General features: G+C 51.7%; 2 protein-coding genes and 1 long non-coding RNA gene across 6 annotated transcripts in view; 1 reads left to right on the top strand and 2 right to left on the bottom strand.

Annotated features, from left to right (window-relative positions):
- Positions 1 to 7,524, bottom strand: part of MMEL1 (membrane metalloendopeptidase like 1) — a 43,855-nt gene extending 36,331 nt beyond the window's left edge. For 3 of the 4 annotated variants that reach the window (XM_006161183.2, XM_006161182.2, XM_027765430.1), the window contains exons 1-2: positions 7,326 to 7,523; positions 5,786 to 5,962 (exon numbers count right to left, since the gene is read on the bottom strand). In XM_006161183.2, the coding sequence (XP_006161245.1) occupies positions 5,786 to 5,939 (154 nt within the window). In that variant the 5' untranslated portion in view covers positions 5,940 to 5,962; positions 7,326 to 7,523. Of the gene's footprint in view, positions 1 to 5,785; positions 5,963 to 7,325 lie in introns of all 4 variants that reach the window. The other variant, XM_027765429.1, reaches the window with a different exon arrangement.
- Positions 7,525 to 7,565: 41 nt separating this feature from the next.
- Positions 7,566 to 10,914, top strand: LOC102489310 (uncharacterized). Its single transcript, XR_336383.1, has 3 exons — positions 7,566 to 7,817; positions 9,163 to 9,282; positions 10,161 to 10,914. It is a non-coding gene; the product is annotated as an uncharacterized LOC102489310 (long non-coding RNA).
- A 126-nt stretch (positions 10,915 to 11,040) lies between these two features.
- The window catches only part of TTC34 (tetratricopeptide repeat domain 34), a 37,246-nt gene continuing 30,680 nt past the window's right edge, over positions 11,041 to 17,606 (bottom strand). Inside the window, exons 9-10 of the mRNA XM_006161181.2 lie at positions 16,802 to 17,016; positions 11,041 to 14,081 (exon numbers count right to left, since the gene is read on the bottom strand). Coding sequence (XP_006161243.2) covers positions 13,554 to 14,081; positions 16,802 to 17,016 — 743 coding nt within the window. The 3' untranslated portion in view covers positions 11,041 to 13,553. The remainder of the gene's footprint in view (positions 14,082 to 16,801; positions 17,017 to 17,606) is intronic.

The following is a 17,606-nucleotide window of genomic DNA, read 5'->3' on the forward strand; positions in this document are numbered from 1 at the left end:
ATGATCCTCATTTGGCCATTTATATTCATTGGTTTTCAGAAATGAATAGGATCTTTGAGATACAGCCCAATGTTCTCTTATTGAAAGTTACGTAGGACAAGACAATAACAGAGTATTAAGTATAAACAAGCTCTGTGCTATGGTTCAGTTTAGAAACTATGAAAAGGACTCATTTTGGATTCAAACTTGTAACCATTAACAGAAGAGAGTCAGCATTTGTAATTAGATGTACAAAATTAAAAGATGCTCATTAAAAAAATTGTTATTGGAGAAAAGATCAGAGAAGGGATAAGAATTTGAAAATTTAGAAATGTCATCTTGGAGGCCAACAGGTGGCATAGTAGTTAAGGCACTGGACTCCCACATGGCTGATCGTGGTTTGAGTCCCGGACCTGGAGGCCTGAAAATCATACCGGGTGCGTGCATAAGTGTGCCCAAAATTCCAGGAAGAGAATGGACAAGGGACTGTGGCATGACCATTCCCCGCAGGGGGTGATTTCTCACTTTCCCTCTCACTGTCTCTCTGTCTCTCTTTCTCCAGTGAGTACACATGCCCTATGGATAAAGCCTTAAGAAAAAAGTCATCTTGAATTGTCTTACCTGTAGAGTTACTAACAATAAACACTATCATAAATTATCCATACGTTATACTCAAGTTGCAGTTTATGGCTTCCTCCAACTAAAATCTGTTTTACAAGCACAAGGTTGATATTTGAGATGGCTAAAGACAAGCCTTATCATGAAAATAATTTGACAGAAAAAAGGAATAAAATTCTTTGAACAAGTTAAGTATTAATAAGAAAACCAAATGATTTTTAAAAAGCCCATGATTTTTAAATGCTTTTTAAAAAGCATTTCTCAAAACTGTTCATAGCTCAGTTTTGAGAAATGCTTGCACATAACAACGTTGTACAATGTGACCAGCACATGGCATAGTGGTTACATCACTGGACTCACTCATGGCCAACAGTAGTTCAAGTCCTATACCCAGTAGCTTGAAAAATCACACTGCCCAAGATCCCAGGATGAGAATGGAGGAGAATGGATTGCAGTGTGGCCATCCATCTGGGGGATGATTTCTCATTTTCTCTTTCACTGTCTCTGTCTCTCTCCTGTGAGTGCATACACCCTAAGGCAAAAAACTCTTTAAAAAATACTGTACATGATAAATATGGATCTAGCCAAAATCTATAGATGTACCTGTGTTGGTAGGGTGGGGACCAAGATGGTTTATGGAGTTAAATCTATCTTCCATAGAAGATATCAATAACAATATTGACAGAGAGTCAATATTGAAACTAACTTTTGTTATGAGATCTGATCATGAAGTTCATTTCTCTAAGTAATATTGAAACATTAAATCACCGAGTCCTTGAGTGGGCCTTTAATGCATGTATTACTATTATTTCTGTTTCATATATAAGAAAAGCGAGGCATAGAGATTACGGAAACCTTCTGAGGCCATACAGCAGGGATATGGCAGAGCTGGAATGCCTAACCAAGCAGCTCACTTGGGAGCTTGGGTGTTAACCATGACATTATAACAACTTTTCACAATCTACGCTGTCTAATAAAGAGACAGAGTCTGGTGATGAGGTTTAGACCCACGAAGAGATGCTCTAGTGCAGGAGTTGATGGTATTGCTCTTTAAAGGAACAGGTAATAAATAGTTAAGGTTCTACTGTTTGTCTCCTATTCGGCTTTGCTGTTGTAACAGGAAAATAAGCATAGATAATATATGATGAATGAGTGTGGCTGTGTTCTGATAAAACTTTATTTATGAAAACAGATTGGGCCCGTGGGCCACACTTTGCCAACATCTATACCAGACTGCGAATGTACTTGGTTCTGAGAAGCAGGGTAGACTGGAGTGAGGGTATAGAACTGTTTCTCACTGGAATTTTTGTAAAAACATTTTTCTTTCTTTATTTCTTAAAAGAAAGAACTATTTATTTAATTTTATTTATTCTTACTAGTTTTTAATTTGACCAGAGAAAGAGAGAAAGCAGTCCACCAGGACTAGGTTTCAAACCATGGTTGACCATGTGGGAGTCCAGCACCTTAACCACTACACCACCTGCTGGCCCCAAAACATTTAATTTTCTGGGACAAGCAGTTAGTGTAATGGCTATGTCACTGGACTCCCACGTAGTCGACCGCAGTTCGAGTCCTGGACCCGGTGACTTAAAACTCATGCCAGGCGCGTGTGCGTGCGTGCCCAAGATCCTGAGAGGAGAATGGAGGAGAAGGGATTGCGGCGTGGCCATCCCCCCTGGGGGGTGATTTCTCACTTTCTGTCTCTCTGTCTCTCTCAGTCTGTCTGGCGAGCACATGCACCCTATAGCAAAAACCTCTCCAAAAAAAACCAAAAAAACAAAAAAACAAAAAAAAAACATTTAATTTTCTAAAAAAAAAAGGTTTATCTATAACTAATTAAAAAAAAAAGATGAAAGCTAGCCATCAAAAGGATAGACATATAAAACTTCCAAATCAGTAGAGGGAAAACGGAATGAATAATAATAGATCAGTTCAAAAGGAGGCAAGAAGAGAAAACAAAAAGTACACGGAACATAAAAGAACACAAAATCACACACATATTTTAGTAATCACAGTGAATATAAATAGACAAAACCCTTCAGTGAAAAGACAGACAAAACCCTAATCCAGCTATACACAATTGCAAGAGACACTTCTAAAGCTAAGAGCACTTAAAAATTCAAAGAAAAAAGAGAAAAAAGTAGACTAAGCCAATGCTAATGAGAAATTACTATTCATGTCAGACAAAATAGAATTGAAGCAGAATTTAAGGCAAAAAACAATATTAAGGTAGAAAGGATTATTATATAACACATGTGCTGAAAGATAAAGAAAATACATTAAATCTGCATGTATATTGAAACACATGATTTTATTACATTTTAAAATTAATTTATATCTAAATTTATATTCACATAATAATAGAGCCTTAAATAGGTAAAACTAGGGACCAGCAGTTAGCGTAATGGCTATGTCGCTGAACTCCCATGTAGCTGACCGTGGTTTGAGTCCCGGACCCGGTGGCTTAAACTCAAGCCAGGCACGTGTGCGTGCACGTCCAAGATCCCGAGAGGAGAATGGAGGAGAAGAGATTGCGGCATGGCCATCTCCCCTAGGGGGTGATTTCTCGCTTTCTGTCTCTCTGTCTCTCTGTCTTTCTGGCGAGCGCACGCGCCCTATAACAAAAACCTCTCCAAAAAAAAATAAATAAATAAGGTAAAAATAGGTTAAGTAGTACTTGATATAACTACAAGAAAAATTGGATAATTCTTAGTCCAAGATTTTTATTTTGTTTATTTTTGGCCATAGGACAAATGCGTTCACTGGAGAGAGGCAGAGATACAGAGAAAGTGAGAAATCACTCCCCGGGGGGGATGGCCACGTTGGAGTCTCTTCTCCATTCTCCTCTTGGGATTTTGGGCATAAATGCACATGTACCTGGTGTGATTTTCAGGTCCATGACTCAAACCATGGTCGACCATGTGGCAGTTCAGAACTTTAACCACCCTGTCACCTGCTGGCCCCAGTCCAAGATTTTTTTTTTTTTTTAAGAGAGATTTTTGCTATAGGGTGCAGGTGCTTGCCAGAGAGGGAGAGACGGAAAGTGAGAAATCACCCTGCCAGGGTGGATGGCCATACCACAATCCCTTCTTCTCCATTCTCTCAGGATTTGGGACATGCACACACATGCACCTGGTGTGAGTTTCAAGCCACCGGGTCCAAGACTTGAACTACAGGTGGCCATGTAGGAGTCCAGCAATGTGACCATCAGCTGGTCCCTCTCAGTCCAAGATTTTTAATACACATTTTTCAATAGTCAGAAGATAAAGTGAATGAACAAAAGCAAATATAAAGATTTGAGTGATTAAATGCATATATGCATTTTAATTTAGCAATACCGACCAAGTATTAGCATTAAAAGAATCCACAGCAAATATCAAAGAAATACATAAATAATGACATAAACCATGGTTTCTGACAATGATGCAATTAAGTTAGAAATTAATAACTAAAAACACACATCTGCAAATAAAAAAATCAAAATAACTCATGAGTCCATGCAAAACTTATAACAGAAATGGAGAAATACTTAAAAATGAATGATAACAACTCTGCACAACCTTTCACAAGCTCAACTCCAGACTGACACGGGGCTTAGCTGCGGTTTCATCCTCGCCAGGGACACAGGGGTCCTGACTAAGGAGCAGGGGACTGCACAGCCCTGGAGGGGGCCCAGGAGACCAGGGGTGTCCCAGTGCTAAGGCGAAGCAGAAGGTGGGGCTGGGAGAGGTGGAGAGAGGCCTGGGATCCAGGGAACTGTGGGAGGTAGCTACAGGCTAAGCAGGGTGGGTCTCTCCTGTTTGCGTGGGCTCATGCCTCCTGGTACTACTCAGAAGAGGAGAGGGACCTCTTCCAACTCACAACTAGGGTGCATGTGCAGTTAACTCCATTCCCTAGAGGCCTGTGAGCCCTGAACAGAGGTTCCCCAGGCTGAGCGAGTCCCCTACCTTGCCCTGCCCGTGGGGTTGGTAGTGCCCATCTACCCTGGTAGGAGACCTGGAGGGCCAGAGAGTGTACTGCTGCTGGGCAGAAATACTCCACATGGGCCCTCCCATGCAGCCCTGGGCTGAGGACACCTCTACATTCACATTGAAGCACCCACTTCGGTCTCACAAAACAGCCTGGCCTGGCAATTGAAGGGTGGCCCCACGACCCTGCAGAGGGGTAAGATTCTGGAGATGAGGGCGATGGCATCCTATTGCTGAGCCAGGCCCCAGGGAAAAGTTTTACCTGCAGGTTTTGAGTCTCCAGCCCGCCCACATAGGAAGGCAACCCATACCTTCTTGCTGGTGTGAGCACCATCGCTGATCTGTACACGCCCACACCAGACTCAGAAGGACCTAGATAGGAGGGGCAGGAGGGGCAGGAGGAGAGGGGCAGCTGGGAGTGGTCAGTTCTGCCTAGTGCCTGGATCTGAGAGGAGAGCCATCCTGGCTTCTGCACCATGACCTTTTTGTGGAGAGTAAGGAACGGGGATGGAGTGGGGCTCCTGATGCAGTGTCCTGATGCAGCCCCAGGTCTACCCAAAGGACAGCCCTGGCTGCACCTGTCTCTGTGGGACTCCAGTCTGGCTTCCTCCCATTCTCTTGCAGTAACAGAATCTGTCTTGGAAGCCACAGGTTCCTGAGTTCACTGCCGGGCCTTCCGTGGGGCAGGGGTAGCAGGGAGAGGGTCCTGACAGAGCCCTTCCACAGGATGGCAGCCGCAGTGATAAGCAAAGTGCAGGTGAGCCCAGGCTGGCGGGAGGGACACTGCGGCGGGTCCCCAGCTCAGGAGTGTGGGCTCCTGCTGCTGGCCTGGTTGGGAACTGCAGCAGCACTGTGCCGCGTGGCTGTGCTGCCGTGGAGACCAGGGAGGGGGCCGGGCCAGATAGGGCAGGGGGCCTGGTTTGCCGCATCTCAGGAGTCCCGCAGAGGCAGATCTAGGCGTCTGCAGAGCCTGCAGAAGCGCGCGCGTCAGCCTGAGCCGGGGCAGGGCCTTCTGAAATGGGCTGCCACCATCCTGCAGGTCAGTGTCCCTCCCGTGGCCTTTCTGGGGTCCACAGCACAGCCCTGGAGCCACTAGTGCCCAGTGCAGACCCACCTACTCCGTCTGATAAGCTGGCTCATCCTGGGTGCATGCAGACCCTTTGGTGGGTTGAGTGGGAGTGAGTAGGTCTTGGGGTGCAGGCAGGGGCATCCTCACTCACCTCTGCTGTTAGCGTAGAGGACCCCCAGAGCCACCAGGGCTCCCGTCACCAGCAGCAGCAGCAGCAGCAGCCCCCCCTCCAGGAAGCCTCGGTGCTTCTGCTCAGGCTGGCTGGCTTTCTCCATCACCCCCATTGGGCTTTCCGACTTCCCCATCAGCAAGCGCACAGCTGCACAACCTGCAGGCCAAGGGCAGGGAGAGGTGTGTGGAGCTGGGAGGCCCTGCCTGATGCTAGAAGGGCCTGAGGCTGGCTGGAAGCTGTCGCTGGGTGCTTTTGGGAACTCAGTCCCTCTCTCCCTGTCCAAACCCACAACTCTAGCCCTGGGCACCTCGATTTCAAGGCTATGAAGCACTACTCCTGGGCTAAAGTTTCTGAGTGCCTGGGGGTGTCCCATGGTAGGGAAGGACCTGACTGGCCATGGTAACAGTCTCTTCCTGAGGCTGGTCTCTCTCCAAGCCCACTCTCGGGTGGGCGGGGGGAGGGGAGGCAGGGACTTCTCTGCTCACAGCCTGGGGTCAGTTCCTGTGCTTTTGAGGGGCCTCTGCAATGGTGCCAGCGTGGGCACTGGGTCAGGACACTGTCAGGGTACAGTCTGGGCCACTGGACTCCTGCTACCTTTCCTGCTGGAGCCCTGGAGCTGGCAATGGAGGAGACAAGAGTAATCAGCGTCCATGCAGGTGGTGACCCTGCAGGCCAAGAAGGAATCCTAGGGCCAGGCCGCCATGAGGCTTGGCCCAGGCAGCCACCTGGCCGGTGTGCAGGTCTGATTCACCTCTCCCACTTGTTATTATAGAGGGCACACATTCTTGAGCCGGCCAGGCAGTGGGTGGTAGTGAGGAATACACAGGGCTGGAGACAAGCCGTGCTGTGGGCAGGGCGGGAGCTGGGCAGGGAGGGTGGGGAGGGTCTGAGGACGGCAGACTCTGAAGGCTCCTGTGTGTATGTGAGTGTGGACATGGGTAGGCAGGCATGAGCATGCGTGTGCCAATGGACGCATGTGTGGATGTGAGTGCGTGTGTGTGCATGGGTGGGAGTGGGAGTGCTGGGGCTGGTGACCCCCCCCGCCCCAGAAGCACAGACCAACATCTCTTGAATGAACTGATGAATGAGTGACCCAATGGTGTCGGCCTAGCATTTGCAGCTCAGGTTTCACCAACTTCTTATTCCTTTTTAATTAATTTGCTCACGATTTTGTTAGTTCCCTTCATTCTGTCCTGTAGACATCCACAGAGTTGATGGCCAAAAAGGCGCATACGGAATAAAAACCTGCCATTGGGAGCGAGCGACTTGAGGGCAGGTATGAAACCTCTGCGCTGGAGAAGAGGCAAAGGCAGCCGTGTACCGGGCCAGACTCCAGGTTATAGCGGGGGGTAGCGACGGTGGGTCCTTCCTTACTCTTCCAGTCAGGCGAACAGTGCCAGAGGGGGCTCCCTGCCCCAGGTACAGGTGAAGCCACACCTAAAGTGCCCTTCCCAGCCCCGTGTGAAAAGGGCTGTGCACTGAGAGGGTGTTTCCAGGCCCCACCCTCAGCAAACCTCACCTTCCGACCTCTCAGGAGCAGCTGCCACACACACAGGTCCCTGATGGCTGGGTCAGGATGGCCTGGGCGGGGTGTGCTGGACCAGGTGTGTGGGCTCCTGGACAGGGAGAGCAGTGGCTTCAGGCTGGGCCAGGATGAGCAAAGCAGGCTGAGGTGGTGCCCAGCTTCCAGGTCTCCTTTGTGATGCAGGTGTGGGCTCCCTGGAGGCGGTGATTCCTGCTCATAGTGGGAGTTCCGTTCTGTGGGGCCTTGGTGTGGGGGAGGGGGTTGGAGTGCTCACAGTTTCTGAGGATCCCCTCCTGAGTGGGCGCCCTTTCCCTGAGCCTCTGTCCCTTCCCTTCCAAGTCCTTCTCCTCCCTCAATTTAGTCTCTTCACCCCTCAGTCCACAGGAGCTGCTGAGAAGGAAGTCCATTCCTCCTACTCACCCTGTCCACCTAGCTCAGAGTCGTGGGCCACGGTGTGCCCCCTCTCACATCAGTCCCAGGACATAGGTATGTTTAAATTGAGCTGGCCTTGGTTCATGTTGCGGGGTGGGGGGGGCTGCCTTCGGACCCTGCTCTCAACTGCTGGGCCTGTGCCTTTCTGACCCTCATGCACTTGGACTGGTGGTCTAGTGGCAGGTCCTGTGTTTTGTGTGTAACCAGCACCAGTGGCATGTCCTTTGGATCTCTGTACAGCAGGCACTGAACTTCTCCCCCAGGTCTGCCCAGCTATACTCTGGGTAGGCACGAGGCAACCCACTTAGAGAAGACAGAAAGGTGGGACAGGTTAAAAGACATTTCTGAGGCACGCAGGGTGCCGCGACAAGAGCTGGGCCTCTGTGAACCCCACAACTCAACCTGCACACTCTCCTTGCCAGATACCTCCTGAAGTCAGGCCAGGAATTAAGCATCCCAGACAGGAGGTGAGGGGCCAGGTTTACACCATGTCCTAGGTCTCCATGGAAGAGCCACCAGCCCAGCCCCGATAGCTGGAGCTGTGATCCCCTCACCTATAGAAAGGGCTTTTTGTAGACCTGTCACAGTGTCAAATGAGAGAATGTATGCACAGTGCTAGGCAGAAAGGCGTGGTCAAGATTTACACGGAAGGGGCTAGGAGCACATGCGGAAGAGCTTGGCCACCTGAGCTGGGAGTTGTGGGCAACTGCTGACTGCCACCAACACTGCCGGTTTATTTTGAGAGGCTGGGGCATCTACCTTTCAGAGCATTCGTCTTTGAGGTTTGGAGTGGCTTCTTCCATAGCTGTCTAGAGTTATTTTCACCCTAGGTATGTCATTAACAGTGTTGCAATGAGTTAATTATCACTGATATGGTTTCTGTCTCCCCAGTGGTCCCTGACTTTGGTGCCAGTAGTCCCAGTCAATGGACCTGTGAAGACAGGATTTGGGGATTGGTCTGGTTGTATTACTGGGCCCGACTGCAGGCAGAGCTGTAGGTTAAGGGGACATGGGAAGCGGGTGATCCTCCACGTGTGGTGGCTTCCTGATTAGTGGAACTATCACCTGTGTGGATGGTAAAGCACCAACTAAACCCGGGGCCTTGGGAGCCCAGGTGCTGCTACTCTATGGCTGTTACTGCAGTAAGGACTATTTGTATCTGTGTCTGTTGGAGGGGGCGGGTAGGAGGGGAGGTCCCCAGGGAACCCAGTAGCACTAACAGCAAGAAATGACAAGTTCAGGCCTTTAAACTCTCAGTTCACATCACAGTCAGAGAATCAGAGAACTGCTTTGGCAACCCCAAGGAATCCTTTATTTTTCATGTGCACAGGTTGATAACTGCTAAGTCAAACCTGAAATTTGACATTTTTTTGAAAAATTTATTTCTTCCATGAGCAAGAAAGACACAGAGAAAGACACCACCTCCGACAGGGTCTTGACATGATGATCCATCCCACTCTCAGCCAGCCCTTGTGACTAAGGGATGTCTCTGGACAGGATCCTGGACCTTTCCATACAGGTCAGTTCCACAGCGTTGTGTTTTACCACTGCACCACTGTCTGGCCTCCAAACACAAAATTTAATTCTGAGAGCTGTATAATGACAGCCTTGCGTTCACAGCCTCACCAAAATTCTTATAAGAAACCAGATGCATTGATCAGGAAGATATGAAACACTGAATGGTCACACCATAATCCCCTTCTCCTGGTCCTCCAACTCTGGGGCACTTTGTGTGTGTGTCTTGCGTGTTTCAGGCTGATGAGGTCAGCGATCGTGGGATCCGGTATCTCTTAAGCAGTGCATTACTGCCGCACCGTGGAGCCAGCCCAGAAGCTGAGAATCTTGACCCCTCGAGTCCTCTGAGCCTCCCTTTCCAGGGGAATGCATGGTCGAGCTCACACGAAGCAAAAATTTATTTATTTTTCTATAGAGTGCATGCACTTGCTGGAGAGAGACAGAGGAGAAACAGAGAGACAGAGAGAGAGAGAAAATGAGAAATCCACACCCCACCCCACCCCCAGGGAGGATGGCCAATCCCTTCTCCTTCACTCTCCTCTTGGGATTTTGGGTATGCACACACAAACACCTGGCATGTTTTTCAAGCCACAGGGTCTGGGATATGACCTACTCTCAGCCAGCCACGTGGGTCCAGTCACCCTAACCACCATGCCACCTGGCTGGTCTGTCATTTTAAACATTTATTTAAAACAATTTTTATGTATTCGTAATGGGAAGTGAGTATGGGCATATGAGAAAGAGACAAATGAACAGCCTCCACAGGGTCTGGTCACACCATAATCCCCTCTTCCTGGTCCTCCAACTCTGGGGCACTTTGTGTGTCTTGCGTGTTTAGGCTGATGAAGTCAGTGATCGTGGGATCCCGTATCTCTTAAACAGTGCATTACTGCTGCACCGTGGAGCCAGCCCAGAAGCTGAGAATCTTGAACCCTCAAGTCCTCTGAGCCTCCCTTTCCGGTGAAAGCAGCTTGTCTTCCAGAGTATGAGGGACTGGAACTAGCCTTTTGTGCGAAAACCCTGATACTCTCAGCTAGGCCAGTGCCTAGAAAGAGAATGCTCATGCTATTCATCCTCCACAAGCAAGCCCCTGTGGAATCTTTACCCATGGCTATCCACGGCTCTCAGCATGCCCCTGGGTGTGGGGGTTCAGGAACAAAGTCTGCCTTACAGGAACTGGTTACACACTAAAACAATTGTAGGAATTCACTAATGCACACTCAGAAACCTGGGAGTACGCAAGTGAATGGAGGGAGTTGGGCATATTGATATGGGCATACCTATTAGTCGGATTTAAGATGTTAGCACACATTAACTGAGAAGTGACTCTGAAAAGTGTTCTTGGTTGCATGAAATTTGGACTTGATGGTGTCTACAGTTAATGACGTTGAGATGTCAGAACTTCTCTAGCCTAACATAAAGGAAGTCATTATGGGGCCAGATGGCGGTGCAGCAGTAATACGTGATGCTCCGAGGCTGACCCACATGGGAATATTCTGGGTTCCTGCCTGGAGATGGCCTTGAGTACTCTGGACATGTGAGTGCCCATGATCCGGGGCTGGTTAAGGCTGCGGGTGAATCACAGAGTCAGGACCTTTTTAGGGGTGCTAGCTCACTCATGAGGGAAATTAAAAAAATAATTATGTATTTAATTGTACTGATTTATTAATTTTTAAAAAATTTGACCAGAGAAAGAGAGAGAGAGAAAGTGAGAAAGCAAGCCACTAGGTCCAGGACTCGAACTGTGGTCAGCCATATGGGAGTGTCCAGTGCCTTAATCGCCACATACCTGCTGGTCCCAAGACATTTTTTCAAATGTGGGGAGGGAAACTGTACAAGCAAAGGAACTGTTCTTGGTCATCAGGCACAGTTTGGAGACAGCCTAGGGTAGCCCTGGAAGGTATGGCAGATCTGCAAAGAGCTTGAGCTCTTGGAAGGCCCAGGGCCAGAGCAGCCTAGAACTGCCCCCCAAGGCTGTACTCCTGGGTCTTAGGGAATGCATCACTGGTCTTGGAACCCTTTGCTGAGCAGGTGGAGAGGCTGCTGGGTCTGGTTCCTGCTCAGCCCTGCAGCAACAGCTATGGGCAAAGCCTGGGCTGGGCCCCAGTGGGGAGGAAGTTGGGAACTAAGACCTGCCCCTTTTCCTCAGGGGCCAGCAGTCTGCTGTCAGGAAGGAGTCGGTGTGTCAGTACAGTCCACCTCCGTGACAAAATACCTTAGACCAGTGTTTATAAGCCACTGAAATGAATTTCCCACAATACAGGAGGGCTGGAAGTCTGAGATCAAGGCACCAGCAGCTTCAGGGTCTCCTGCTTGTTAGCTGGTGCCTCCTGTGCCCTCACTTGGCAGGAAGGGTGAGGGAGTGCTCTGGGGCCTCTTTTATGAGGGCACTAACTCGCTGAGGCTCCATCCTCATGATCACTTCCCAAAACCTTCCCCTTGGGGGTTGGGATTTCAGCATACGGATTTGAGGGGGAAGCACAAACATTTAGACTGTAGCAATTATCAGGTAAGGAGATAGTGTGGTATGTTGTCCAATGGCAGGTCCTGCCTCTTGGAGAGGAAGAAACATCAGTGGACTGAGAGGGGTTGGGGGAGGCGCTGAAAGGGCTTCAGCTGGAGTTGGGTATCTGCAAGTTCAGGGACAAGCTTCAAGATAACCTTGTGTGAACAAATGGGCAAGACCTCTCAGGTGGGAAGGACAGCAGGAGCAAAGTCTCCAGAAGGCCAGAGAGGGCACCCCCAGGTGATGCTTCCCCCCTGCTTCCACTCCTGCTTGGCTCAGGGGCTGGGTCTTCCCTGTATCCCTGGCCTCTCACCTTACTGCCATCATGGAGACTCTCCCACCTGAGCCAGCCTGGCCCCACACCTGGCTCTTACTGAACCAATGAATGCACAGATGGACAAAGAGGCAGAGGACAGAGGGGGAGATGAACAGATAAGGGAGTGGTCTGGAGAGGACTGTGCCTTGGGGAATCTTGAAAAGTGGGACTACTTAAAGATTCCAAGTGGGGGCAGGAAAGGAGGAGAAACTGGAGTAGGGCCCAGAGAGCTCCACGCAGCTCCAGACAGGCGAAAATGGAGGGCTGAGGGCCCCACACCATGGTGGGACAAGTGGGACCGAGGGTGAAGGAAGAGGGCAACTAACCCCACCTGCTGCCTGTGGGTGTGCAGAGATGGGGGTACCAGGCCACTACCTTGGTAAAAGGCAAGGACTGGGGTCCCTCAGATGTCTCCAGGAGGTGAGTGAGGAGAGGGCAGCAGGACTACAAAAGGAAGAGCCCAAACAAGGGGATGGCAAGGAGAGGAGGCAAATTAAAGTGTCAAGAAGACTGAGGGAAGCCCAGGCAGCTGTGGCCCTGTAGCCACAGGCAGAACTTGGGGAGGGGCTCAGGGTCATGCTTCATGCTGAGCTGGCCTGCCCATGTCTCTTGTTCACGTTCGGGAAAGAAAACGTTCTAGCTTGGCCTTGTTTCCATGAAACCTGTGGTGATGGGGCAAGGCTGGGCTCCTCTGCTCCATCCAGGACAGGTTTTCCAAGCCAATCAGCAGGCAGCAAGTTTGCGCCGGCAAGCTAAATCCACATAGAATACCAACTTGTATTACTATGGCTTCTCAAGGAGGTAAGCCAAGTAGATTCCTGGGAACTCAGCTCCTTAGGGCCCATCTTGGTGGTCTCTCTGCTGGGGAGAAAGGGCTCCGTGGAGGAGGACTGTGATAGGCTAGAGCACTGGATTCCCTGTTGAATGACCTCCATGCACATGCTTTGAGAGGTCAACTCTATCGGTCCTGGCAGCAGGGTTGGGGAGTCTTGTCTTTGGGGAAGGCCCACACTCTACTGGAGGTCAGCCTGAGGCTTGGGCCAACGTCTGAGTCAAAGGTGGCTTCACGCCTAAGGGGGGTCTTCCTGGGCTGACACCGTATCCCCGGGGCTGACCTTAATTCTCCTCAACCTGCAGGATCTCAGGCCAAGGGATAAGACTTGGGCTGCTTTTTCAAGGCCTGAGCCCCAAGTGTGGGCTAAGAGGACCGATTTCAGGTCCTTTATCCCTTGAAGCAAGAGACTGTAAGTTTCCAAAGTCAGGCCCTCCATGCAAGCGAGAACCTGTCTCCTTTACACCCTATGGTGAAAAGGGGAAGTCTAGTTATCTGATGCTGACCCACCCTGCCGCTGAAAAGGGTGTGGGGAGCTGGGGTACAATCCAGGGCAGAGACGCTGGATGAAATGAACAGTGTGGCATTGTGACCGGGCCTGGGAGAGGGTCGGTCTGGTGGTCAGTGGAGCCGGCAGCCCGAGGATGCCTCCCTCCGGGTTTGTGCTTTGAGCCTCTTCAGGCCGCTGTGCTCAGGGTCTACCAGGAGGCCCCTCTCAGCCGCCGCCCAAGCCTCTGCATAGTGTTGCTCGTCCAGGCAACGCTGCCCACAGTGCAGGAAAATGAGGGCAGTAGAGGCACGGCCCGGCTGTTTCGACAGGCTGCTCTGGGCCAGGGTGGGCGCCAGCTTAAGGGCCTGGGTAAAGGCCACAGCAGCTCTGGCCTCATCACCCAGGCGCAGCAGCAGACGGCCCTGGGAGCAGAAGTCCTCTGCTTGCCTTGGAAGGTCGCCATCCTGTGCACCCTCCTGGAGCACATGCTCCAGGTCCCTGAGTGCCCGGCCAAACTCCTGCAGCTCAGCCAGGCAGGCAGCTCGCAGACGCAGGTGACAAGCACTGCCACCACTGGCAAGGACAGCCAACGAGCAGTAACCCAGTGCTTGCCTGGGCTGCCCTGCATCCAGGAGGGTGCTGGCTTCCTTGGCTGCAGCCTGCATGAGGACACAGGGTGGGGAGAGAGGGAGGAATGGTCAGCTCAGAAAGTCCATGGGCCCTCTACCCACCCGAGCCCCTCAGCAGCCAGTCTCTGCTCATTCCCTGGAGAGGGCAGCTCCCCTGGGCTGCAGAGGACTCACCTGCTTCTTCCAGAGGGGCTGGCTATGGGCAAAGGTAGGGCTAGGGAGTCATGGTAGAAGATATCATTTCTGCAGTTCCTACCACACTAGAAGCTGTGAGGCCCATCTCAGCTGACATCCTCTCTTGAGCCTCCAACCTCATGGTCTTCCCTTCTCATAGCCCTGCTGCCCCACCTACCAAACTCAGCTACTCTCACCTGGGTGACCAAAATGGCCTCTTCCCTCAATCTTCCCAGAAAAATCTTTTTTTTTTTGAAGACGTTTTCGCTATAGGGCACGTGCGCTCGCCAGACAGACAGACACAGACAGACAGAAAGCGAGAAATCACCCCCCGGGGGGGATGGCCACGCCGCAATCCCTTTTCCTCCATTCTCCTCCTGGGATCTTGGGCACGCTCGCACACGCGCCCGGTGTGAGTTTAAGTCACCAGGTCCGGGACACGAATCATGGTTGACTACATGGGAGTCCAGCAACATAGCCATTATGCTAACTGTTGGTCCCCAGAAAAAATCTTCTCAACAGGCCCTCTGATGGAACCGCCTCCTTAGCCCTTACATGGCCTCTGCCCAGCCTGGTCTCTGAGAGCCGTCTTCACTCCAAGATCAGGAAGGAAGGGCCAGCAGAGCATGAATGGGTTTCTGATGATTGCTAACCAACTAGTCAGAGAAAGCCAAAATGGCTACTGACTGCTCCCTCCTCTCAGCTCCCACTGCATCTGCTCCAGCATGAGCCCCAGGTGTCGGGGCTCACTCTATTTATCTTCCTGGGACTGGGAGAGTGGGTGCCCTGGGGGGAGTTGTGCTGGACTTGTCCCCAGTTCAGTAGGGCTCCAGCACGAGCCCCAGGTGTCGGGGCTCACTCTATCTTCCTGGGACTGGGAGAGTGGGTGCCCTGGGGGGAGTTGTGCTGGACTTGTCCCCAGTTCAGTAGGCACACGCGGCAGGGCCAGAGGAGGCTAATCTGTGAGCATCGTCCACCCTAGCCTTTCTTTCCCTGGGGACTGCTGGACTGCGGGCCAACCTCTCTGACCTGGGTGGCAGTGACAGGCCAAGTCTGCAGTACTTTCCTTCTCTGAGACAAGGCTGAAACCCACACTCAAAACCTGTCCTAGCCTCTTACCTCCTTTTCGCTGACCCTAGTTCTTTAGTCTACTATGAACCCCTCAGATACCCTACGGCAAATTTTCTTGCCTCACCTGGCTCCTCCTTGGCTCAAGAGCCTACAATGGCTTCTGCTGGCTGTGGAAGAAGGGACACAGGGGACTCCGCCTTTTTAGCTGTCCTTTTTTCCCTCTCTAGGCAGCAGATTGATTGCACTCAGTCTCTGAGCCTTAGCACAACCACTCTCTCCTCCAAATCCCAAATCCTCCTCTTATCCAAGGAAAGTTCAACGCTTCCGAGGACTCCGCAGGGGGCACTGGAATGGTCTCTTCCAAGATGTGAAGGACACTGCAAGGGAGGACCAGGAGTGCTCGGGGCTTCCCCCGTGCTGTGTGAACCTGAAAGTGCCTAAACCTCTCTGTGCAGAGCTGCCTGGCCTCGAAACCGTATAAATAAATGAATAAGTGATATGTGCCATAAGGATGGAGCACAGTGGATCGTTCCCTTACATCTGGGTCGGTGTCTGCATCCAGCCCCAAGGGACCCACCAACGGCCTCTAGCGGCAACCTCAGCTGCAGGACTCCAGCGAGAGCGCATGCAGTCGCGCAGGCGCAGTGCCGCCGGCAGGGCTCGCAGCGAACGAGACACAGCGCTGTGCAGGAAGCGGGTGCATATCCACTTCCGGGTCGACCTGGGTTGCCTGGCTACCGCCTCGCGTCCTGTGGATTCCTGCCTAGCGAGAGCGCTCCTCCAGGCGGCCCCGCCTAGCCCCGACTTTGGGCTCGGAGACCTTCACTGCTGCTCGGTCCCTCCTTCCTGCTCCGACTCCAATCCGCTCTCCGCGCTCTGAGCCCCCAGCCCTGCTCTGCTGGCGCCCCCTCTAGTTGCAAGTACCGATAACACCATCTCAGCCTTCGTTCCCGCAGCCCTCGCGTGGCAGCTGTTTCCTCTGCACCCAGCTACCCGGTTTAGCCTTTACTAAGAGCCCTCCGTTGACACACCTAGTGTAGCTTCTGTTTCTGTTCATCTGCGCGGACCCCGAGTGATAGGACTCACCGACGCACGGAGAGGTGAATTGCTCTGGCCTCAGTGGAACACGCCGCTTTGATTTGGAGTCCTTGGACTCCAAGGCCTGCCCGTGCTCTGGGCTTCCCCACTGGCACCTCTCCTGGCCTCATCTAGGCGTTGGGCAGACTTTTTGCAAGAATGACGTACTCCTGACTGGCTCAGCCTGGTTCTGAGGAGATGGTCTATCTCTCCCCCTCCGCAAGTCACCTGTGGCTTCCATGCATCATGCAGAGGTTCAGAGGTTTTTGGGCTAAAGTGGTCCAAGACAATCTTCCTGGGTCAGACCTTGTGCTTTCTACTTAGACCCCCTCCCCACCCCAAACCCAACAGCAAGGAGCAAAGACCTGCCCTGAGTGGACCATGGTGCTGGAGGGGCTGGCATTGGGTCATTGTGGGGTGCTGCTGACCTGGGCAAGGCTCTGCTGCTCCGAGGGCTCCAGGAGATGCAGCAGGAAGCCAAGGTCCTTGGGGTCCGTCTCAGCCAGGCACTGCAGGTCCTGAGCTGCAGCCTGCAAGTCTCCCTTCTTGAGCCTGAGCAGGCCCAGTCGGGCCTGGGCTGCCTCTGACAGTGGGCCCAGGCATAGAGCTTCCTGCAGGTGGGTGTCAGCCTCTTCATAGCTGCCTGTCAGGGATTTGGAATGATAGTCAGTGGGTGGGCCTGGGGCAGGGGTGCTCTTTCTGTTCTGCATAGACTTAGGGCTGCTGATGAATGGAAAACCACAGGAGGAAGGAGCCGGGAGCAGAAGCACACTGATTCCTCACTGGGCATGTGGACTTAACCTGCTGGCCTGATACCCCACCCCACTCAGAGAAGCAGGGTGCTGAATCCCCTCACTGGCTGATGTAAGGGACTCTTTCTTTCCCTCTATGCAGGGAGGCTGGGCCTGCCAGAGCAGAGCAGCAAGGTTGGGAGCAGCCCTGTCTCCCCAAGGTCCTCGGTCGACAAATGCAGACTGCAGAGAGAGCTCTCTTTCAAATTTGCAGTGAAGTGGTTTCCATTTCAGGGTGGTGTCAAAATTGGCAGGAAAGACCTACCTAGTGCTCGTGGGCTTTAGATAGTCTCCCCAGTATGGGGCCTGGCATTTCATGGGTGCTCAGTAAACAATTGCTGGATAAATGCATAAATTAATGAGGAGGCCTAAGTGAGGCCTTTTATGAGACCCCATCGCTTTTCTCTACACAAACAGTCATCAAGCCCCATAAGGGACAGAG

Source organism: Tupaia chinensis, unplaced genomic scaffold, assembly GCF_000334495.1.
Source record: "Tupaia chinensis unplaced genomic scaffold, TupChi_1.0 Scaffold138365_1, whole genome shotgun sequence".
In the NCBI taxonomy this organism is placed as follows: domain Eukaryota; kingdom Metazoa; phylum Chordata; class Mammalia; order Scandentia; family Tupaiidae; genus Tupaia; species Tupaia belangeri.